The sequence below is a fragment of the Brachionichthys hirsutus genome, chromosome 4 (genome assembly GCF_040956055.1).
Source record: "Brachionichthys hirsutus isolate HB-005 chromosome 4, CSIRO-AGI_Bhir_v1, whole genome shotgun sequence".
Taxonomy (NCBI): Eukaryota; Metazoa; Chordata; class Actinopteri; order Lophiiformes; family Brachionichthyidae; genus Brachionichthys; species Brachionichthys hirsutus.
In genome coordinates this window covers 9,389,113-9,409,924 of record NC_090900.1, presented here as the reverse complement: position 1 = coordinate 9,409,924, position 20,812 = coordinate 9,389,113, and the positions used below count along the sequence as shown (strand labels likewise).

Sequence of the window (20,812 nt, the reverse complement as noted above, 5' to 3'; positions counted from 1 at the left end):
CTGCGTAGAAGTACATGCAAAACTCAATCCAAAAATGTACATAAATTCAGTCCAGAAAAATTTGAACGTTCATCAATATATATTTTTTTAGATTTAGATGATTCACATGCTTCTTCCTTTTTAAACTTCAGGCTAGTTGTTTTCTTTACAATCTGTATGCCAGTGTCTTAAACTAGCTTCATATGTAGCAAACGGCAGACATTACGTTTTCACTTGCCTCTTTTAATTCTAATTTCATTAGCTTTTGAGATGTCTGTTTGTTAATAATTCTGACATGACAGTTTAGACATGATCTTCGACATCCTCACACCATTACGCCCTCACTTTCAGATCAAAGATGGCCATTGGCATCAAACAAGCTTCATCTTCCAGACTCAGGATCCAAACTTACTCCCCATAGTGGACGTTTACAACCTGCAGAGCTCAGAGGCGGGCTCACGCTACCATCTCGAGGTTGGGCCAGTGTGCTTCTTATAGGATCCTGTGGAGGGCCTAGGGAAACTCTTCAAACCAATGACATTATGTTGTGGTGGGAGCAAGAAAGGGTATCTGTTGTTCCCAGAAGAAAAGACCCCCTAATATTCTCTCCTCAAAACATACTTGGACAGCAGTCAGGAGCGACACTCTTTGAGCACTAATCAGCCCATGGAAAACAATAATAACCCTCTTTTTCAGAAACTTGTTTGTGTAATACAAGACCCGACAGACCCATTTGGAAGGGAGGTAACATGAACATGATATTCTGTTGTCTCCTGGACCGTGTTGTCTTTCACAAATCCTTAAAGCAATGAGGTAAAACATGGAAGAGTTTAATCTATAAATGCAATAATTTCTATTTTATTTCTTCGGTATTATTTATATATGAACTGTGTATATATAATGTGCAAAAAGTTCTTGTCCCACAGCCTTTAGGCATATCGCGTCAACATCGGACCATTTAATCAGGTATACAGTTTCAGCCACACAAGCAAACTGTCTTTGTGAGGCTCCATTAACTGCAGCGCTGAGAACCTCCTTTGTAGAGATCTTTATACAGCCATGTGCTGTTTGGTGCTTTCTGTGTTGTCAAACAACTCAAGCTTTCCACAGCGTGAACCAAGAAGTGTGTCGAGATGCTACCTCGTGCCGCACCTCTCATCTCAGAGCCACCGAGATGTTACCTGATGTGATAGATGACAGAGGTGACACCTGGCGCTGCAACAGCTGACGCATGAACTTTTATCACTTACTGAAGATGTTTATGGAAGAAAGGGAAGATTTGAAAATGGAGAAATTCTTTACATTTGAATGTTTTCAGCACTCATTATCACACTGACACATTTTTTTTCTTCAGATTCTCTCATTTGTCAATGTAATTATGCAACGTTTATTGTCTGCCGTTGATTGTATTTAATTTTTATTTAAAATCTGATAAGCTTTCTTGTTCAAAACCAAGCATCACCATGTTTAAACTGTCTGATGCTTGTTTTTCTTACTGTTCAAACATCACTAAAAGTGCAGCAGTGATAGTTGGTCTCACCCATCTATGCACTATGAACTCAGAGGATTTCTTAGAATACACATTAAACTAGATGCACGATCTTCCAGTGTTTGGTCTGTAGACATGTTTCATACACCAAGAACAGAGTCTGAAGTCAAAGCATAAAAATGTTGAGCTACACCTGTTGATTTCATTTCATGATAAATGAGACAATGTGCAATTTTCAAAATGAAAAAAAAGCTTTGCATTTCAAAACTAAAAGTCTCTCCACTATATGGAGTTGTACACTTAAAATTTAATGTGCTCCAGTTCAGTACTTCCTGGTTGTGTGAGGAATGTGTGGTATATAAGTTTAGGGTTTGTTTTCCAGATATGCTGTGAAAATAAAACACTGAATCTCATTCTCTTTTCCGTCTCTTTTAATGGTGGAGAAATACATGTCAACCCCCCCTATACAAGAACACTTCTTAGCAGAATGAGAAAATGAAATTAATTTATACATGTACAAAGACTGTCCTTGAAGAGATGACTTCAGTGTTCGTGGTGATGTGGAGAATAATCGCACTCAGTCTCGGAGGGTGAAATCACTATTTTTTAGACCATTGCATCTTGCTGTACATTATTTCATCTCGGGCACATAGCATGACGGCCCCCATCAATGGGTAGATTGACTCCAGTGATGAAGCTGGCGGCATCGGATGCCAGAAAGGCGATGCCCTGGGCCACCTCATCTACCTCCCCTGGTCGACCGAGGGCGTGAGTCTGCTTACAGTGGACAAGAAACTGCAAAAGAAGAGCAGAATACGAAAAAATATAGTTTTCACTTGCCTTTATTTAACGGTTGACACATTCAGACTTTGATGCACTTTAGGTTGATGATATACGATATAAGTTAGATTCTAATATACTGTAACTAGTGTCCTCCAGATCATATATGGCATGTTATGGTCATTTAATGACTGTAAAAATTAAGTTCTCCCATTTATAAGACGTTTATAGGACAAACATATTATGCAAACTGATTGAAACTGACTGATCAATTACAAAAATGTATTAAATAGAAAACTATTCTTGTGTAAGATGGAAAAGGGGTTCGTGGTGTTTGAGTCTGTTCAGTGCTTCCCACAGAATGACGGAATAACTTTTCTGTCCCGGTTTCCCTCTTGCCTGCTCGGTTGACTTTCTTTGTCAGCGGTATATTTTATGGAGGTGCCGTAAAAGTTTGCATTTAGACTTGTTTCACCCTGATTCTACGTTCACGACAGCCATGAACTGTGTGTGGCGAAGGCTTAAAGACAGCCACATTGAGTTGATAAAGCATCCACTTAGGATCTTTAAAGTAATCTGCATTTTGCATGATTTCTGCTTTGGGCACAGCCCTAGCTGCCACATTATTATAACCTTAAACACGTAAGGCGCTACCTTGGCATACTGCTCCTCATCTTGTCCTGCTCTCTTGTGGATTTCTGTGATGATCACACCTGGGCTGTGGAGAGGCAAGCAGGAGCAGGGATAGAATTATAATATGACAAATGTTCAGTTGGAACAGGACCATCTAACAACAACAACAAAAAACATTAATATATTGTGTATTAACGAAAGAATGCATCCAAAAATAACCAAGTCCAACTGAACATCTCATTAAAACACTCACCAGACCGAGTTCACTCTGACCTGCTTGCTTGCCAGTTCTGAAAGGGAGGAGTCATTATATTGTATTATACATAATTTATATTGCTAATCATACAGTTCAGACACCTCAGTGCGTCCAAAGTTGTACCTGCTCACTACAAGGAGAAACTCACCAAGCGCAACACAACGTGTGAATTGATCAATGGCAGACTTGGAAATGCAATAGGCCAGCACATTAGGGAACTGTGGAAAGAAAGCGCTGCATCATAATCCCTAAAAACATTTGGCGGAGAATATGTGACTGGCTGCACTATACCCACGGATCTCTGTCCACTGACACTGGAAACGTTGACTATAGATCCCTTAGTTTTGATCAGGTGGGGCACGCAGAGTTGAGTCAGGTGATACACAGATCTGGGGGTGAGAGAGAGAGAGAGAGAGAGAGAGAGAGAGATACGTGATTTAAAATGTGTAAGAGGTTCGGCATTGCCGCCCCTCACATGTTCACAGGTGGAACCCTACCGGACGTTGGTGTTCATGGTCTTGTCATACTGAGCCAGGTCTGTTGTCTCGATGGAACCCATGGTCAGGATTCCAGCACTGTTGACCAGGACATCCAATCGGCCATAGTGAGCGACAGTTTGCTCAACGGTCTTCTTCACAGTCTCCTCATCAGTGAGGTCTCCAGGAACGAGCAAAGGCTGGACACAATCCCTGCTTGGTTAAAGTTCTGACAAGTTACAGGGCTTTAATCATCATTTCACAGCAATAACATTTAGATGACAAAGTAAAACAGCATGTTTTTAAATGTAAATATATATATATATATGTTAACATGTAAAGTTACAGAAGCAAACGTATTCAAGCCCAGTTGTGTTGTAGGTTTATGGGCAAAATTAACTATTTCATTAGCTGTTTGGAAGCTGAAGCTTGGATCCCAAACCGATCTCAAAGAATCCCATAGAACATTTCAGGTGGGATTTGAAGAAGGCAGTCAGACCACTCAAAACCAGGGATACTGCAGAACTGGAGTCCATTGCCCACGAGAAATGGGCTAAGATTCCTAAGAGTTAGATGCTGGTGTCTGGTGACCCCTTTTTGCAGCAGGTCAGAGCAGCCAGAGCGTTCTCCACAAAGCACGAGAGACGCTCATCATTAAGGCTTTGAGTCATTTTTAGACTGCGGGAGTAAGTAAAAGCTATTTAAACCTTTGTTTGATATTAATTAAGACATATTTTTGCCTAAAATTGTAACTCAGTTTAAAAAATGGATGCTCAACGACATGTGTCAACATTTATTTAAATCCAAAACCAATTTAATTTGGAGAAAAAAAATAAAAAAAAGAACTGTAAATTAATAAACGGAAGTTTCATTAACTGAATTTGCAAATGTTTGAAATCTGTTTTCAGTGTGTGACAGAGTGCTAAGAGAACAACTGATGGTCAGTGTGAGGGTCACCTCTGCAGCTCCACAGTCGGTGCACTGTTTGGCCACTTTGTTGAGGTTTTCCACGTCGCGGCCGTTTAGTGCCAACAAGGCTCCCAGTTTAGCGAACAGGAGGCCGGTGCCCGCTCCGATGCCCGAGCTGGCACCGGTAATCAGCGCCACCTTGCCCCTCAGGGAGGAAACCTAGAAAACAACGACAAACTGTCCTTTCACGAACGACACAAGATTATCAGGCGAAATATTCAGACGAAGCACTATTTAAAACAGCTTGCCTTAAAAGAATCGTCTGAAGACATGTTACTCGTGTTTTTGTCGACTAGTGATGACGTAGAGACGCGTCATTCACTTCCACCGTGCGCGTCAGACTATGTTTATCCACCCCAGAGGGAGATTCTGTTTGAAGTTCATGTAACACGAAGGTTGCTTTTTCCTGAACTCCAACGAAAACTTTGATATCTTGCTTTTGAATGATATAATTATGTATTTCTGCAAGCACAAAATTATTGCATTCTTGCAAACGAAAAAAAAAAAAACGTTTCTCAAGAATAAAGATCAGAATCTCTGTACTGTGACATTGCTGGTCAAAGTCGTTGTTTCTTACCAAGTCACAGAGGACCTCCCATTTCATGTGACACAAATATCGTGAATTAATGGGAAATCATACAACGCTACTCTGAACGTGTAATAACATTTTAAAGTTCTGCTTTCAAGGTGACAATTTATAATTTGGATTTTTTTTTAAAATGTGCACAAGTCTAACAAATTGCTTTCTTTCATTGGATTTTCTAAACATTTGTACTGAACATGAGATGGACAGTTGGCCCTTTTATACTTTCACTAGTAAATTTATTGTGAGCACCGAAAGATCCTGCGGTGTGGGACCAACCAACCTCACCTTGAGTTGAAACCGCATCATAATATAAGATCGGCCTTTCTGCAGATACACAGAGCCAGTGCAGTTAAGAGCTGAAAGGGCTCTGCATTATAGGATGATTTCACAGTATGTAACAAACACTTTTTTTGTATAGGCTTCACCCTCTGCCCTCAGCCATGAACACGCCCGCACAAAAATGGAACATTCCGGTCATACAAATAGAATATGTATTCCTGTTCAGATGATTTTCCTTCCATTATCCAGAGACGAGTGATTGAGACAGAACTTTAATTTCTGGATAATGCCTATTAGGAAATGCTGGTGCAAGAATGCAAGTTCGGTCAGAAAACCTTTATGCTTTTATTTTACAGGGTTTATTTTTACAGGGTCATGGGTTTATGCTCTTTATTGTGTGGAGGCTTTCACTAACATCCAGCTTCTGACAAGATATTCATTTAAACTTTATCAAATGGCTTATTGGACAAATGTTAATCACCTCTGTGTTAAAAAGAGTAGCCGCAAATTAAAAGAGAATACATTAGCTATCTATATGGCAAAGGGATTGGCATGAATGGTCGCATCCTTTATCCGGGTTTCAGTCACTGGACGGAATGTTTTCTCATTGACGGGCAGTTTTTCCAGTTCATCCAATGTTTCCAGGCCATCTATAACCCTACAAATGAAAAATTAACAAATTAGTAAATGCAATTCGATATGGCAGTTCCGTGATTAAGAAGCAAACTCTTAAAAAGTCAAATGCCTTTCAGTGTTGTTATCTCTGTTACACCTGTCATTATTTCAATCAAACCCCCCATTTATCTGCATAAAGGTTGCATACTTTCCAAACACGGTGTACTTCATGTCCAGATGGGGCTGCTTGGCATATGTGATGAAAAACTGGGAGCCATTTGTGTTGGGGCCATTGTTTGCCATCGACACCACACCCCTGACGTTATGCTAAAAGGAATAAAAGCAGTGGCAAAATCAGATCACGATCATGTGACAATATTTGAGGGGAAACATCTCCTGATAATGTAAGGTTAGCAGGTCCTCACTTTAAGGTGTTCACTGTACTCGTCTTCAAACCTGCGGCCCCACAGACCTGTTCCGCCTTTGCCTGTACCTGAAAGATTTGATCAAAACACAAGGAACTGTGAAGCCACAGTGAGGATAGACGAGGTTGATGTTCAAATGTTTGGTATTGAAACGCATCAGAAGAAATAAACTCCCACACCTGTAGGATCTCCAGTTTGAACCATGAACCCTTTGATATTTCGGTGGAAGATGCAGCCATTATAGTAACCACTGGCACACAAAGCGAGGAAGTTCTGTAAATAGCAAAATTATGTTTGGCTATGCCATGACCTTTATTTTCAAACAATCTGAACATGTCTTTAAAAATTACAGCTACATTATTTTCTCAAAGGGTGCTCGTAATACATTTTCTATAGAGGCTAACCAATCATTTCCATATATTTACGGCGTAACATCGAACTAGCATGTTAGCTCACCGTACTGCGGTTGACTCACCTCACAAGCCTTCGGCGTGCGCTCACAAAACAATTCGATTTTAATTTCTCCTAGATCTGTCTGAAAGGTAACTGCCTGAAAGTTTTCAGAAGAAGAGACATACATAAACTTTCTTTTAAACGCATTTCATTACGGCTTGCTACTTAGCTCGCCGGCAACCCGGAAGGCAAAAATGCGATTAAAGTTTCTTTATAACATAGTCACGTTAAACATCCTTACTAGTCAATGCTACTATAAACTCGTTTTCTTTGTTTAAAGATGCCGACAACAACATGTTCATATTTACCATTTCAAACGTCGCGTCTGGGAACGAGCGTCAAAGAAATATGTTCGACTTGAAACACTTGCCAAACAATAAAAGGTTCCGCATACATTTACATTAATTTTAGAAAAGGAGTACAGGTACAGTATAACAAAAGTAAAGCGACATTGGCCAGTTTATTTACTCTGATACTATTGTAATTATTGAGCCATTTATGAAAATTATAAATGTGTGACATCAGAATAGAGCTCAGTTAAGAAGCCCCTTGGGAAAATTAAAATGTCAGACATCAGGTATCAAAGAGCATACCTCCAGTTCATACTGTAAATTGATAGGGTGCTTTTATAGTCCATAATCGTGAACTATAATTTCTAAAATCGCAATTGTAAATTAATTGTGTTTGCATTGTTTAGGGGGAATGTTCAACACACGTCAATCACGCATTCTGGTTTTGCTAATTTAATATTGTATGTTCTTTAAAGGTGCTGTTCTGTTACTCCATAACTTCCCAGTAATATTAGAAAAAAAAATCTAACATGAGGGCCGAGACTCAAACACAAAAGAGAACAGTCATCCACAATATGAAAACATTTATCAACAGAAACCAAGACAAATCTGCTCAATCAAGTTGATTTTATTTCTACTGAATTGTGTGCAGGGGAGGATGTACACTTGTACAGGCAGAATACAAACTGTCACGTCATCTGTGCAAATACTAATACACCATTATTGTCCTTATAGAAAAAAGGCTTTCTGCAACCATGCAATGCTGGAACCAAACTGCATGATTTTATAAGGAGAAAACAAGTATGACCAACAAGAAATGATAAAATACACAAAGTGAACACCAACTAACTTCTGCTCTAATTAGAAAGACTAATAATCCCGAAACAATACAGCTCAGATTAAACATGGTTTTTAACAAATATGGTTAATCCAAGTGGTTTCATTAAAACATGAATACATAAAAAAAAAGAAAACTGTAGTCATTACATAAACTAAAGTACATTTAAAATATATATATATAGAAAACCATACAAAACAAACATAAAAAAGGTTTAAATAATATTAAAAAAGTGTAATAAAAATAGGCAATTATATTAAAAAAGAAGTTAGTACTAGTCGGCTTCCTGAGAAATATGTAGTAATATATAGAATACTATTACTATGCATTAGTATTCTCATGCATCAAAATGGAGAAATGGTCCAAATGATGACAAAGTGGAGAAATGCAGAGAATGAGATTATAAATAACCAGCAGACTAGTAGTTACTAATATCATTATTAAAAAAAAAAAACACACAAATCAAATTTACAGGCCCATTACCATCTAACATGTTTTTTTTCCATATTAACCTGTTGCATATTCCGTAGGGGTTATGGATGTCATTCGTAGGAGTAATGTCAAAGGTATCCATTCTTCTATGAGCAGTTTTAAAATAATTCTTCAACATTTATCTGATATGATTTGAACCACATGGCTGAATGGCTATCAGTGTTTTATATATTCAAATTATACACATTATTTGCATTCACAGACATTTGTTTTTATTTTTTAAAACTTTAGCAGGAGGTGCAAAAAAACCATCACCTCTATTCTGCTTGACTTGAATTTAAATGAAAGTGACAAAAAGAATGCCCATGCACATTAATGACAACCAACCTTTACATACTTTAAATAAAAATAATATTGCACAATACAGCATAGTAGTAAAGAAAATGTTACCAATATAAATGTAAATAGCTTAAAGTATTCCTGTGTATAGATACTGTACAAGTTTTTTTTGCAGTTAGGTTTATAAAAAAAAGAGTGATTCTCACAAGAAGCCTTATTTGTGTACAACAGAAATGTAATGTTTTAATGTGTTTTATTCTGATTTAAAAAAATACAGGCAGCTTTATTTTCCAAAATGGAATACTGGTGCCAAGTAGAAGGAATGGCATGAAAGAATGTGACAAAAAAAAAACATGTTACTCCAATTAGCATTATGCAGCTGGAAATCATGACATGAAACCAGTCAGGAGCATAACAACTTGTTTTAAACTCCATAGATGCCCCAACAAACAACAGAAATGGAATCTGACGCCGAGTGAATTCAAGTTAAGGCAGTTGGTCTGAACGTCGTTGCTATCATCAAATGTCCTCAATCATTCATGCCACTGATGTTATATGGCTTAATAACTTTATTATTTCATTAACTAGAATAGTGTTGTTTTTAAAGTGAAAGTTAATTTAAGATTTCGTGCCAAGTTTCAGAAATGGCCATTTAGAACCTTATTGCAATTTCTAATTTATATATATATATAAACACCTGACATCAAAAAACTTACCCTCATCAAATAATGGATCAAAAACAAAAATGTGCAATTCATTTATGAATGCTGTTGGTTGTAGTATCATAAGAAGGTAGAGACATAATATTTATATATAGTGAAGGTGCTTAAAAACATTTATGGTCAATAACACTGATCAGTCAAGACATACAAGTAGACAAGAGTTTACTTCATACCTGCCAGTGTTAAAAACAACAATGACAACACTGTATTTTCTGTATTTCTTAACATGATTTGCTGCATTTTGCTAAAGCTTATTCATTTGTTTTATGTAGTTTTCAATAATAAGGGTGCATCATGAGAATGAGGTGGATTTGATTTCCCACTGAGTATACTAGCAGAAAAGGTTAGGTATGCACGCCAGTAAGAAGCTCCAGCCATGCAAATACAGGGGACTCTTGTCAAGTAATTAAAAGTAATACACGTCTGCTCTGTGGCTTCTACCAGCAAGAAGAAGAAAAAGAACAAACAGCATATTTTCCCTTTAAAGCGGACATCCACTACTCCATCCTGGTGGTCGCTCAAATCTAATGAGACTTTTGGCCTATTAGAAAACCTTAAGATCTAAAAAACAACTCCTACGCTTACAAGTCTATTCCTGTTTGATTGTCCCTGGTTTGTAATTTCACAATGTACTCTTCTAAAAAAAACAACCACCAGAGTTAGCCAACATCAAGTCAAACACTTAAATATCATGGAATAGTAACTATTTTCAATCAAGCTTGATGAGTTTGCCAGATGACTTTACCAGTTGTGTATTCCTATCGGCATACATGTAGCTTAGATTTTTAGAGCTGCACTCCCTCCACACCATGTGTTTGCTTCACTCCTGGATATTCTGCCCATGTAAAAGAACAGCTGTCAAAATATAGCTGACAACATTTTCCAGCATTTTTAAAAAAACGAAACAAATCTGCTGACAGAATGACTCCACCTACAATCGATTAACAAGCAGCATCTCTCCCCATCCCTCATGCCACCACTCAGTGGAGAGAGAGAGATGTTCCCAGGTATTACAACTTTCCTGTACCGGTACATGTAATTATTGCGAGTCAACTCTCCTGTGTCATGTATCCCCTTACTTGTGCCAATGTTTTTGCACTTGGCTGGTGAAGAGGGCACCACTTTGGATTAGGTCGTTTTGTTATCAACAGCCTTGCTCCACAAGCAGTTCAGGTCTGGTATGAAAATGCAGGTGGAAAAATCCAGGAAAGTAGGATTGTCAGATTGTTTAAATACCGTGACTGAAGACTGGCATAATTGTTCCTGAAATAAAAGATGGTTTAATAAAAAAAAAAAAAATGGAATTAGTAGCCTGATATAATTTAAAACAAGGTGGAGAAAAACATTTGTAACATATGTTAAATACTTTGAGTTGTTTGAAGTACAGTACATAAAAAGTGAGGCTCCAGCTGTACACAAACATATTTAGACATAATTCTAATGGTTTTGAAAATATATTCAGACAAGTATAGTGACTGTGCGTACAGATTTGCATAGCATAGAATACTATTGGATTTGGTGTACGTCTACAATCTCCAAGTGGCTTTGTAGATTACTGCTTTTGATCAGACGTGACATTCCATTAATTCTGATCAGGATATCTTAGCAAAGTTGGCCCATACCTTTGCAACCATTTTTGCAAATGGTTGCAAAATCAAGACACACAAAATGTAACAGTTGCTATTGATCACAATGGCACTGAAAAATGATCACTCTGAGTAAGCCTAAGAAGTAGGTCTTGTAAAAATCCTCAGCAGTTTAACACAACCTGCGGCCGCAACTACCAAAATGGCACTGGTTTGCTATACCCAACCTTACTGGCAGAACACTTCAACACAGTGACTGCCTGTGTCAAAAAAGCTCACTAGGACATTGCTCCCTCCTGTGTTGGGAACAACATTGGTCTACATCCAGACCTGTTCAGGCCTGCTCTTTGTCAACTTTCCATAATTGTTCCTTGACCTCTGAGGGCAGCGTGTTGAAAAGGTCCTCTTCCACCACAAGACCTGCTCTCTTTAGCTGCCTGCACTCACCCAGCTCCACAGGAAGACACTCCAGACGGTTTCCTCTCAGCTCGAGCTGTGTAAGCCCAGTCAGCTCTCCAAACCTTGACGGCAGAGACTGCAGGCAATTGTTCCCCAAATTTAATGTGCGAAGCTTCTTGCACTGGAATAGTTCATTGGGAAGACTTTCAATCTTCATTTCAAGTTGAGGGAGGGTATAACAGAAGAAATTCAAAAATTAGTCTATGCATCTTTAAGGAATTTTAAATAGAAGGCAAAAGAACCAGAAATTACACTGTATACTCAACAACAACAAAAATATTACTGAAGTACTCACCCTGTTGGCTGTAACTGCCATGTATTGAAGATTCTGGAGGAAGCCAATGTCCGCAGGGATACATGTAAGGTTGTTATGGCTGAGGTCCAGGAAACGTAGTTTCCGGCAATAAAACAATTGGCTGGGGATCTTCTGAATCTTGTTTCTATTCAGATACAGTTTTTCTAGGTTGGTCAAAGTGCCAATCTGGATGGGAATATAGGCGATCTGGTTGTACCAGAGCTTAAGGCAGACCAGCCGGTGAAGGTGCTGGAAGCTTATGATCTCCTCAATTGTTTTCAGGTTGTTGTCTTTCAAATCAATCTCCTGTAAGTTGTGCAAGCTAAAAATTGAGTGGGGTATGCGCTCTAAATCACACCGAATGAGCTCCATTTCTGTCAGGTTGACCATCTTCTTCAGGCTATTGAGCACCATCAGCTTGGTGCCCTCATTATTTACGGAAAGCTTCTGGAGGTGCATGCCCACATCAGTCACAACCTGAGGTAGTTTAGTGAGGTTACTTTTCAGACGAAGAACCTTGAGCCTTTTAAGCTCTCGGAGCCCATCGATGACAATGTAACGGTTGTTCTCCGCACTGAGATTCCCTGTCAAATGAAGTTCACCAAGATTCTTTAAACTGTAGATCCACAAGGGTATCTCTTTAATATCAGTGAACTTGATGTGAAGAGACTTCAAATTCTCGCGCAAAAAAGCCAGTGCAGGAGCTTCAATTTTGGCTGGTGTGTGGTAAAGCCACATCTCTCGCAGGTTGACCAGCTGGGCGATGATTGGGGGTATGGTGACATCGGGGATAAGCTCCAGTTTGAGAACCTCCAGCTCCATCAAGTCAAACACGGTATCCGGAATGCCACTCAACATGAAAAGGTGCAACTCCAATTTATCCTGAGAGTTCCTGGTGATCCTCTGCCTGAGCTTGTCAAGCGTCCACTCGTTGTTGAGGTTGAGCTGCCTCAGCTTATTTTCACTGACTTCGGAGAGGAACACAGCAAAGCGCTTTGAGTACAGAGGGTCGTACTGGTCGATCATGTGCATCATGAATGCAAAGTCGTTCTTCACATCGGGTATGTCGCTATAGCTGCTTTCTTCTCGTATCGATTCAAACGAATACTTCTTCAGAGAGCGCCGAAGCATCCAGCAAAGTGTGTACATGCATATCAAACCATACACTACTACCAAGCTTATGTAGAAACAAGCTAAGATTTTAAAAAGCGTAGCCAGAGGGTGAGCACAACGGTACACACTGTAACCTGTCAGACTCTCTATATTCACAGAACAGTCGACACTGAATTTAATGTCGTGTACATAATACCCTGTATAACATATTATCAAAATAAATTTGATGACTTTGATGATAGTTTGACGGATGTACAGTCTGTATACAATATCTCCTTCTTCAACGTGTATACGGAACTTCTTGACTTTTTCAAACAGCGCTTTTGCCTGTTCACCCTCCTTCTTGTCCAAAACCCCTGTTTCTGTTCTATCTACTATACCCTGCTCAAAGCGTGTCTTTGTCCTCTGGAGCATAGGTATGCTGGCTTCAACATCCTCGCTGACAACAGATTCCTTGTGGTCCATGGAGCCATTCATTTTCATTGGTTTGGGGTCGCTTTCTTCAACCACTGTCTCTGACAGTGCCCGAGTAGTCCACGGGGAGTCGAAACATTTCAGCAAGATGGATACAAAGTGCTCCAGTTTGGAACTGGTCCTTGGGAACTTAAACCAAAAGTTGCTGCAAGCTAAGAAAATAAGAGTGTGCAGTAAAACGAGGTAAGGAAAATACTTGGCAAACCAATGCAATCTGTTCTCATAGCATACAGCATCCACATAGTTGTACTGGTGGCGGTCCAGATTGTACTGGATCCCTTTTGGCTCCAAGAAAAATGATGAGGAGAGGGTAACGTTGAAGTTCTTCTTGCAGGTCTGATTGACCACCCATTTGCAGGGCAGACAGATCATTTTGTCCTGAGTGACCTGCAGTGTCCCGCCAAATACAGAAATCATAAGCATAACGATGGAGATGTAGTCAGTGAACACATCCCACCATGGTTTCAGAATGCGGTATGCCGGCTGTGTGTCCACAAAGTACCGCAGTTCGGTGATGGGGATCATTGTTTATCTGTTGAGGGAAAAAAACGTGTTAGGTACATAATCATAAGGGAGAATGAAGGGCTACAAAGATCATAAAGCCATGTCAAACATCAAAAGGCTACATATAGGACTTTCTAAAAAAGACAAAGCCTCAATCACCTTTATCTGAAGTTACCATAACAAACCAGTCTATGATGTCACCTAACAAGGTAGGACACATCAGAGCTTAGCAAGCGATTAAGTTGAAGTCTGCTAGGAGCAAATATGTATTCATGTTTTTAATGTGTGTCACTAACAGGGCTGTCGATTTATCTACTCTAAAAAAAAAAGTCTGGATGAATTTTGCATTCAAGGGGGTGTCATACTGGGCATAGCACTTCAAATGTTGAGGCCACCGTACACAGCCATACACCAGCCATCATTAAAGCTGTATACTTCAATACAGTTCAACAAGGCAAATAGTTAATAAGTTGTATGAAAGATTTGTATATAATATATAATGTATACAGGTTTTTGAAAATAACTAAGTAACAGAACAATACTAATAGTTTCAGATTAGCTTAATAAAAAATAAAAAAGCATGCTCTTGATGTCCAAAGGGAGACCACAGAAACGTCCAGGAATGCTAACAGTTAATTTACTCATTAGCATCGTGAACTAGCTCGGAATGAAGAGTTTAAGACAGACACATACCACTGACTGGAACGTTACTGTATTCTTCTTAGAACCCTTGTTATGAGAAGCTCTCAGCTGAACTATTAATGCCAACCCCCCGCCCCCCCATCATTGGTTCAACATTAATAGTTTAGCTGAAATTTGTTTTCCTGTTGCCATTCTTGTATCTATCAGAAAACATTTTCACCACTTACATGGCAACATTTCCCTCCCATTTGACTAACAATGCTGCTTTTCAGAATTGCATTGTTACCTAATAACAGTCAGCCCACTCACACCATACACTCCTGTGTGGAAATGTTTGCCTCTGCCTGTATCATCTCATCTACAGCTGCTTTTCCGCCTTGCAGGTCACAGGCGTTGCTGGAGGTTATCCCGGCTGACTACAGGTGAGAGGCGGGGTACGCCCCGGATGCATCGCCAGCGCAGGGCCATGCATAGACAGACCACTCAGACACCCACACTCACACATATAGACAATTTAGAGCGATCAGTTCAGCTAAATTGCATGTTTTTGGAGGTGGGAGGACGCTTGAGAAGCCCTACTCATTGCACCACCGTGTCTAAATGAATTTTCAATATACCGGTACGTTTGAACATTTTTCATCATCATACTGTAAAATAAAATAAGATGTATTGTACATACCTAATTATAAATATGCATCTGCCCAATCCCACATCTACACTCAGAATACTGGCAGCAAGAACTGCATTACTCATAGTAGCTGGTATGAATCGAAATCATACTTACAGAAAACAGATGTGGACAGCATAATTTGTGTTTAAACATTGATGAAAATGCTTATCATGGATGAAAAAAAATCTACTTACCGGTACATATCTGAACTACAAAGAACAATATTTCCATACGTAACCAGCCAAAGAAAATCCACAAATACGCCTTTGCTGGTGCCGTGTATGAGTCAGATAAAGCCATCCAAATCAACCTCTAGCCTTGCCTGAGTGCGACACACCCTGCATGTAAGCTTGAGAAGTCACTCTTCTCAAGATGATGTTCCGTTTTGGCTCGTTTAACCCAAACAACACAACCACAAAGAGGAGCCACCTTTCTCTGCTGTTCTCTATTCTTAGCCATTTCCGTTTTTAATACCCAGAGTATTGTCTGTGGGGGCCTTGAAGAGCACCTCCCTTGACCTGCAGGAGGAGATCCTGTTTACCTTAGAAAAGCTGCTGTCTCCAGCCAGTGTCTCTGTAATACTCAACAGTCCCCCTTTTCATCCCCTCCAACTCCAATACACTTACTACAATAAAGAGATGTCATTAATCAGACCCTGTACTTTGTTAGGAAACTGTAAAAAGAGAGGAGTCAAGATTCCTAGCCTGACCTTTGGCAAACAATCAGATTTATATTGGCTCTATGTCAAAGAAAGGCTTGCACACAGTTCATTTACTGTCATGTGATGGATTCTGTGTATTGTGTAGCATCAAGTACACAGTAAATCAAATACTCACTTGTTTTGTGGTGTTTCCAGCGCATCATTCCCCGATGATCCCCATGACGGACAAGCCACGTTCTACATACCCAAAGGTCTTCATAGATCATTCCCTCTCTCATAAGCACAGAGGCTGAAATGAAAGTCTGTGTTATTTATAGATATAATTGTGTTTTCAGCTCATTACGAGCGGTGGTATTACACGCATTTGTTGATTCTGATTCATGTTATATGTAAACAATACTTTGCAGTAAAAAAAAAAAAGACTTTGCATGCTTTTAAGAGCTCTAAAGACAGGGAGGGCAGTATAACGTGACGTCAGATACAAGAACTGGTTAGTTCAGATGATGTGTCATTTGTTATTCATCAACAGAAACGATAAGATACATGTTGTGTATCATTACGCATTGAACACACAGCATTGGAATTAAAGTAACATTACTATCGGACAACAATATATTTTAACACCGACCACAAAAAGGCGCAGCTTTGCTGTCAAAACACGTTAGCAAACTAAGCTAGGCTGCTGTTAGCTGGTGAAATAACGTGGCTAACCACGTAGATCACAAACCCTCCCTGTACTTTTAAAATTATAAGACAAAAACCGCGGACATTTATATGCAGGCGATGTCTCGCTAACACGTATCAAGAGTGTCACTATTTTAAACTCACTGAGATTTGCGTGTTTCGGTCAAATCCAACTCTAACCATTGTTTCTAGCAGCTAAAGTTGCTACCCGTGACTTTTTCTCCCCCAGCACCCCTGAAACAGTTTCCCCTTTCCACCACCAGGGCGAGGACGGCAGTATAGCGCTCGTCCTAAAGTCGTAGAAGAAGAACCCCTTCTTCCTGGAAGAGAGCGCTTCATGTCAGGACAGCGGAGGAGGGACTGATGTTTTGAGTGAGGCAAGATCAGCATCGATTCGTGCTTTAGTTTCGGAAATGTTACCTGTAAACTCTTCGCGGACGGTCTACTTATCTCGGGCTTTATTGCGCAGCTTCACTGTGAACCTTACATGTTCAGCACGTTGTATTTCTTCCAGCCTTTTCAAGAAGGAAACATGGCACAGCAACACGAACCTCAAGCAGCCCGGAAGAGAAAAGTACCTAGTTTACTCAGTTAATAAAGTTAACCACCCCAGACATTATTCTACAACTCAAGTGAAACTGGGCTGCTGGAATTGCAAAAAGCCTCTGGTTAAAACACCTGCATTCTTTTGCAAGTCATGCAATGTCATCCAGCCGCCAGAAGAAGGGACATCCTTGTTTGAAATCATGGATTGGTAAGTCTTCTGACGTTTCGTGCTAGTTATGAACTAACTCATCAACTAACTGGTCATTCTCTTCATCAGTTTGTCAGCAAACATGATTTGTTACCACGTGTTGTCTCTTTTTAGTGAGCGCACATTCACATTGGATACACAAAAACTACAGACAAGATTTGTGCAGCTCCAGCGGTTTCTGCATCCAGACAAATTCAGCCAGAAGTCTGTGGTAAGTAAGGGGATGTCATGCATAACTTGGCTTATGAGTTAACTGAGTCTTATCAAGTGTGACATAGATAATTGTGTTTGACCGCGTGTCCCTATTATGCCACTCGATTGACCACTTTTGTTTTGTTGGTATGATTAATAGCAATTTGACAGAGCAAAGTTGAAAGACAGGGATGCTAAAAATATCAACAAATTTAGGCCCTCACAATGTCGCTTTTCATATATTAATCAAGGTCAGGGCAAGCAATTTCAAAATATCACAACTCAAGCAACTGTTTAGTTGATGATTTAGTTTTTGTTATTAATTAAATCCCATTATTACTTTCATGGCTAAACTTTAAGATGAACCGTCATGCCAGGATTGAGACGGCAAGATGTAGACTAGCTCAGATGTTCTTTCCTTTCGAGACAGGTTGATGAGAATAACCTAAATATGTTTTTGTTTCAAATGCAAAGTATGTTATTTAAAAGTCACTATAATCTACATTTTCTTGACATTTTTGAGTGAATGCATTTAAACTCGGCTTTCAAACAGAATTCTCTTTTGCAGAAAGAACAGGAGTATTCAGAAATCCAGTCGGCTCTTGTGAACAAAGCATACAAGACTCTACTTAAGCCTTTGAGTCGTGGTCTTTATATGGTGAGTTTGAAATCCCAGACTAAAGTCCGAATGAATTGTTTTTCACGATACAAAGCTGTGTCTGTCTGTCTGTCTGCTCGCTCTAGACAAATATCTTCACCATGTCACGAGACGAGTGGTACGAGATTTCAGTTTGATGAATTCCCACCATATATTTTAGCTGGAGCTCAAGGGGATGAGTATTGAAGAGGGCACCGACTCTGGGGCTGATTCAGAGTTTCTAATGGAGCTGATGGCGATCAATGAAGTCCTTGATGACGCAAAGACACCAGAAGAGGCCGATAAGATTGGCCGAGACACAAAACGTAAATCAATACATCAATTCAAATGATCGTGTGAAAGTCTGGTTAAGTGTTTTGAGCGGGCTTTTGATCATAAATTCAGTCAGGAGGAGTAGTGCATGTTGTTTTGTTAAACTGAATATATATTGCAATTATAATATAGGACATAAGAAGTCAGAAAGGAGTGTCTCAGAGAGATGATTTTGTTTTAGCAATTCTAATACAAAGTACTTGGTTTCAATTGGATAACATTACTATTAACTAAATGTATCATCCAATGGTATGAAGACCAAAAGTCATTTACTTGTTAAAAATAAAAAATAAATTTTCTTTCACAAAATCCCGATTTAATCTATGTTAATTCAGCAGCTATGTAATTTTTTGATAGATACATCTCTAAGTATTATCTCCTAGGTCCATCAACATGAAGATAAAAATAAGTTGAAGGAAAGTAATTGAATGAAGGTTATAGTTGTAGTTTAAAGGAGCAGTTCACCTAACAGTGATATCTTTGTCGGTTCGTGTCATGGTTATGGTCTTTGATTGGGAGTGGCCATTAAACGGAGAGATGTAAAATCCATCTGACGAGGTATGAACACATCCCGAATGCTTTGTCTTTATGGCTGGATTGGTTTACATTTATTAAACTGACACCAGCATCAAGTCCTGTCTCCCTGAAACACGCGGTGGGTTGTGGGTCTAGTTTTACTATCTGAGTTCTTCATCCCTCGCTCACATAAATAAGGCTCAGCACAGAAGATGTGTTTTTCCTCTCCACTGATGGGACATTTCCATTATAAAAGTGTCTGTTGTCAGATGTGTCTTCTCGGTAGCAGGCGAACACAAAGGTATGCGGAGATCGCAAGTTGTCGATCTTGTCTGGTAGTGCAGTTACACACGTTGGAGCTAGCATATCCTCAGATACGTGCTGTCACTGTTTTGTTGGGATGTCGCATAAATAATTCATTAACTCGGACATTTTGCCTGGGCTTTATATGGCAGGGGGGGGGGGGGGTCAGTAGTTTATCACTGAATTTTCACTTTTAGGTTAAATGATCAGCAGGCGTATCTGTTAACCGTGCTAAACAACAAACATGCTTTGTAGGAGTGTAAATAGAGGCGCTATTAGGAGTTCTCAGGCTACCAATGAAAGCTTTTTTACAGTAAAGATTTATTATGATATTTATATGTAAGTGCAAAGATTATCGATGGCTAATACAGGAATATCGGCGCTTTTCATTTGTATTACGTTTTGTATGTGACAATATATCACTGTATCCCTGTGCTAGATGGCTCGCATGAAACTGGCTCAGCATCGCATGTGCCTTTGGTTATTATATTAAGGATTCTTTAACTGAGACGTGTCTCATCCTCATTTGCAGGGAAACTGGCAGACTTGACAAAGGAGATAGACACTGCCCTGCTTCGAGGTATTCTGTTCAGACATTGCATTGAAGCAGCTTGTGTTCCTCCCCCTCATTCTTTTGTTCTGTGACCTATGTTGAAATGTTTCCTTTAAGTCTGTCTGTGAGTCATTCGTTTTATCCTGCACTCTTTTTTTTATTAATTTTTTTATCAGAAGATCTTCAAGCTGCCAAAGCACTGCTTGCCCAGATGAAATACTATGCAAACATTGAGGAAAAGGTGAAGGAAAAAGTTTCTCAATTCATGTGATTCCCCCAGTCTGTTACTTTGAAACAACTTCTAAAAGGTGTTCTGCTGAAATGCACAAATTATATTGTATTGTTATTTTGTCTTGAAAGTTTGTAAATGTATTGATAAAGTATAATAAACTAAATTAATGGTGGTATGTTCCTAATTGACTATTTCTCATTAAATGTACAGAAGACGTACAGACTCCCCCTTGAATGGCACTGAATTCTCAAGTCTAATCATATCCACGTTTACCGAATGTACTATCAAATATGAAAGGACGCTTGTAATAAACTGATTAAGATCCTGCCTATCAGCTCAGCATGTCACTCAAATCCATCATTCACTTCCTCAGGTTACCTTTAGGTGGAGACATTACACCTTGACAGTCACTGTGCAGAATAACGCCACATGTTGTACAGACTGTATATGAGACAAGAAGCCCTCTATTGAGGTAGACATCCCATTGAATTAGATATGGTCGTTTCATGTTTAGCATTAATGCTGTGAAGATGAGAACAGCCCCGGTAAATGGTGATCACCTTATAAACCAAAGCTCTGTGTAATTTCTAGCTCATGGATTGGTGTGCAGCAATGCGTTCAGCACCCGGGTGCTCTAGAATTT

General features: G+C 39.4%; 5 protein-coding genes across 7 annotated transcripts in view; 2 read left to right on the top strand and 3 right to left on the bottom strand.

Annotated features, from left to right (window-relative positions):
* The window catches only part of col27a1b (collagen, type XXVII, alpha 1b), a 48,660-nt gene extending 48,183 nt beyond the window's left edge, over nucleotides 1-477 (top strand). The window contains exon 59 of the mRNA XM_068760868.1: nucleotides 331-477. Within this exon, the coding sequence (XP_068616969.1) occupies nucleotides 331-477 (147 nt within the window). The remainder of the gene's footprint in view (nucleotides 1-330) is intronic.
* A 1,411-nt stretch (nucleotides 478-1,888) lies between these two features.
* Nucleotides 1,889-4,877, bottom strand: zgc:101858 (uncharacterized protein LOC449555 homolog). The gene is made up of 8 exons (XM_068760638.1): nucleotides 4,831-4,877; nucleotides 4,571-4,741; nucleotides 3,635-3,813; nucleotides 3,433-3,526; nucleotides 3,286-3,355; nucleotides 3,135-3,171; nucleotides 2,903-2,966; nucleotides 1,889-2,263 (listed from the first exon to the last, which is right to left on the bottom strand). Exons 1-8 carry the CDS (start codon nucleotides 4,852-4,854, stop codon nucleotides 2,105-2,107), a joined length of 798 nt encoding a protein of 265 aa, XP_068616739.1. The 5' UTR covers nucleotides 4,855-4,877; the 3' UTR covers nucleotides 1,889-2,104.
* Nucleotides 4,878-5,779: 902 nt separating this feature from the next.
* Nucleotides 5,780-13,986, bottom strand: ppil3 (peptidylprolyl isomerase (cyclophilin)-like 3). Of its 2 annotated transcripts, none has more exons than XM_068760640.1 (6): nucleotides 13,946-13,986; nucleotides 6,963-7,037; nucleotides 6,667-6,760; nucleotides 6,488-6,555; nucleotides 6,271-6,389; nucleotides 5,780-6,105 (listed from the first exon to the last, which is right to left on the bottom strand). In XM_068760640.1, exons 1-6 carry the CDS (start codon nucleotides 13,946-13,948, stop codon nucleotides 5,979-5,981), a joined length of 486 nt encoding a protein of 161 aa, XP_068616741.1. In that variant the 5' UTR covers nucleotides 13,949-13,986; the 3' UTR covers nucleotides 5,780-5,978. The 2 variants fall into 2 exon arrangements, with proteins under 2 accessions (XP_068616741.1, XP_068616740.1); XM_068760639.1 differs by lacking the exon at nucleotides 13,946-13,986 and adding an exon at nucleotides 7,249-7,265.
* Nucleotides 11,482-14,013, bottom strand: lrrc8ab (leucine rich repeat containing 8 VRAC subunit Ab). Its single transcript, XM_068760637.1, has 2 exons — nucleotides 11,902-14,013; nucleotides 11,482-11,757 (listed from the first exon to the last, which is right to left on the bottom strand). Exons 1-2 carry the CDS (start codon nucleotides 14,011-14,013, stop codon nucleotides 11,482-11,484), a joined length of 2,388 nt encoding a protein of 795 aa, XP_068616738.1.
* Nucleotides 14,014-16,983: 2,970 nt separating this feature from the next.
* hscb (HscB mitochondrial iron-sulfur cluster cochaperone) lies at nucleotides 16,984-20,428 on the top strand. Of its 2 annotated transcripts, none has more exons than XM_068738420.1 (6): nucleotides 16,984-17,403; nucleotides 17,518-17,614; nucleotides 18,164-18,253; nucleotides 18,414-18,558; nucleotides 19,917-19,964; nucleotides 20,117-20,428. In XM_068738420.1, exons 1-6 carry the CDS (start codon nucleotides 17,063-17,065, stop codon nucleotides 20,206-20,208), a joined length of 813 nt encoding a protein of 270 aa, XP_068594521.1. In that variant the 5' UTR covers nucleotides 16,984-17,062; the 3' UTR covers nucleotides 20,209-20,428. The 2 variants fall into 2 exon arrangements, with proteins under 2 accessions (XP_068594521.1, XP_068594520.1); XM_068738419.1 differs by having other exon boundaries at nucleotides 20,114-20,428.
* Nucleotides 20,429-20,812: the final 384 nt, after the last annotated feature.

Excerpts from the sequence above, each read along its gene's own strand:
- zgc:101858 (XM_068760638.1), bottom strand. The coding sequence starts at position 4,854 with ATGTCTTCAGACGATTCTTTTAAG. Across the intron at positions 4,742-4,830 it reads CTTCAGACGATTCTTTTAAG|GTTTCCTCCCTGAGGGGCAA; the intron begins GCAAGCTGTTTT and ends GTTGTTTTCTAG. Across the intron at positions 3,172-3,285 it reads CACACGTTGTGTTGCGCTTG|AACTGGCAAGCAAGCAGGTC; the intron begins GTGAGTTTCTCC and ends CCTCCCTTTCAG.
- ppil3 (XM_068760640.1), bottom strand. Across the intron at positions 6,556-6,666 it reads TCAAACTGGAGATCCTACAG|GTACAGGCAAAGGCGGAACA; the intron begins GTGTGGGAGTTT and ends CAAATCTTTCAG. Across the intron at positions 6,390-6,487 it reads AGTACAGTGAACACCTTAAA|CATAACGTCAGGGGTGTGGT; the intron begins GTGAGGACCTGC and ends TATTCCTTTTAG.
- lrrc8ab (XM_068760637.1), bottom strand. The coding sequence starts at position 14,013 with ATGATCCCCATCACCGAACTGCGGTACTTTGTGGACACACAGCCGGCA. Across the intron at positions 11,758-11,901 it reads TGGCAGTTACAGCCAACAGG|ATTGAAAGTCTTCCCAATGA; the intron begins GTGAGTACTTCA and ends CTTGAAATGAAG.
- hscb (XM_068738419.1), top strand. The coding sequence starts at position 17,063 with ATGTTACCTGTAAACTCTTCGCGGACGGTCTACTTATCTCGGGCTTTA. Across the intron at positions 17,404-17,517 it reads TTGTTTGAAATCATGGATTG|TGAGCGCACATTCACATTGG; the intron begins GTAAGTCTTCTG and ends GTCTCTTTTTAG. Across the intron at positions 18,559-19,916 it reads GATTGGCCGAGACACAAAAC|GGAAACTGGCAGACTTGACA; the intron begins GTAAATCAATAC and ends CCTCATTTGCAG.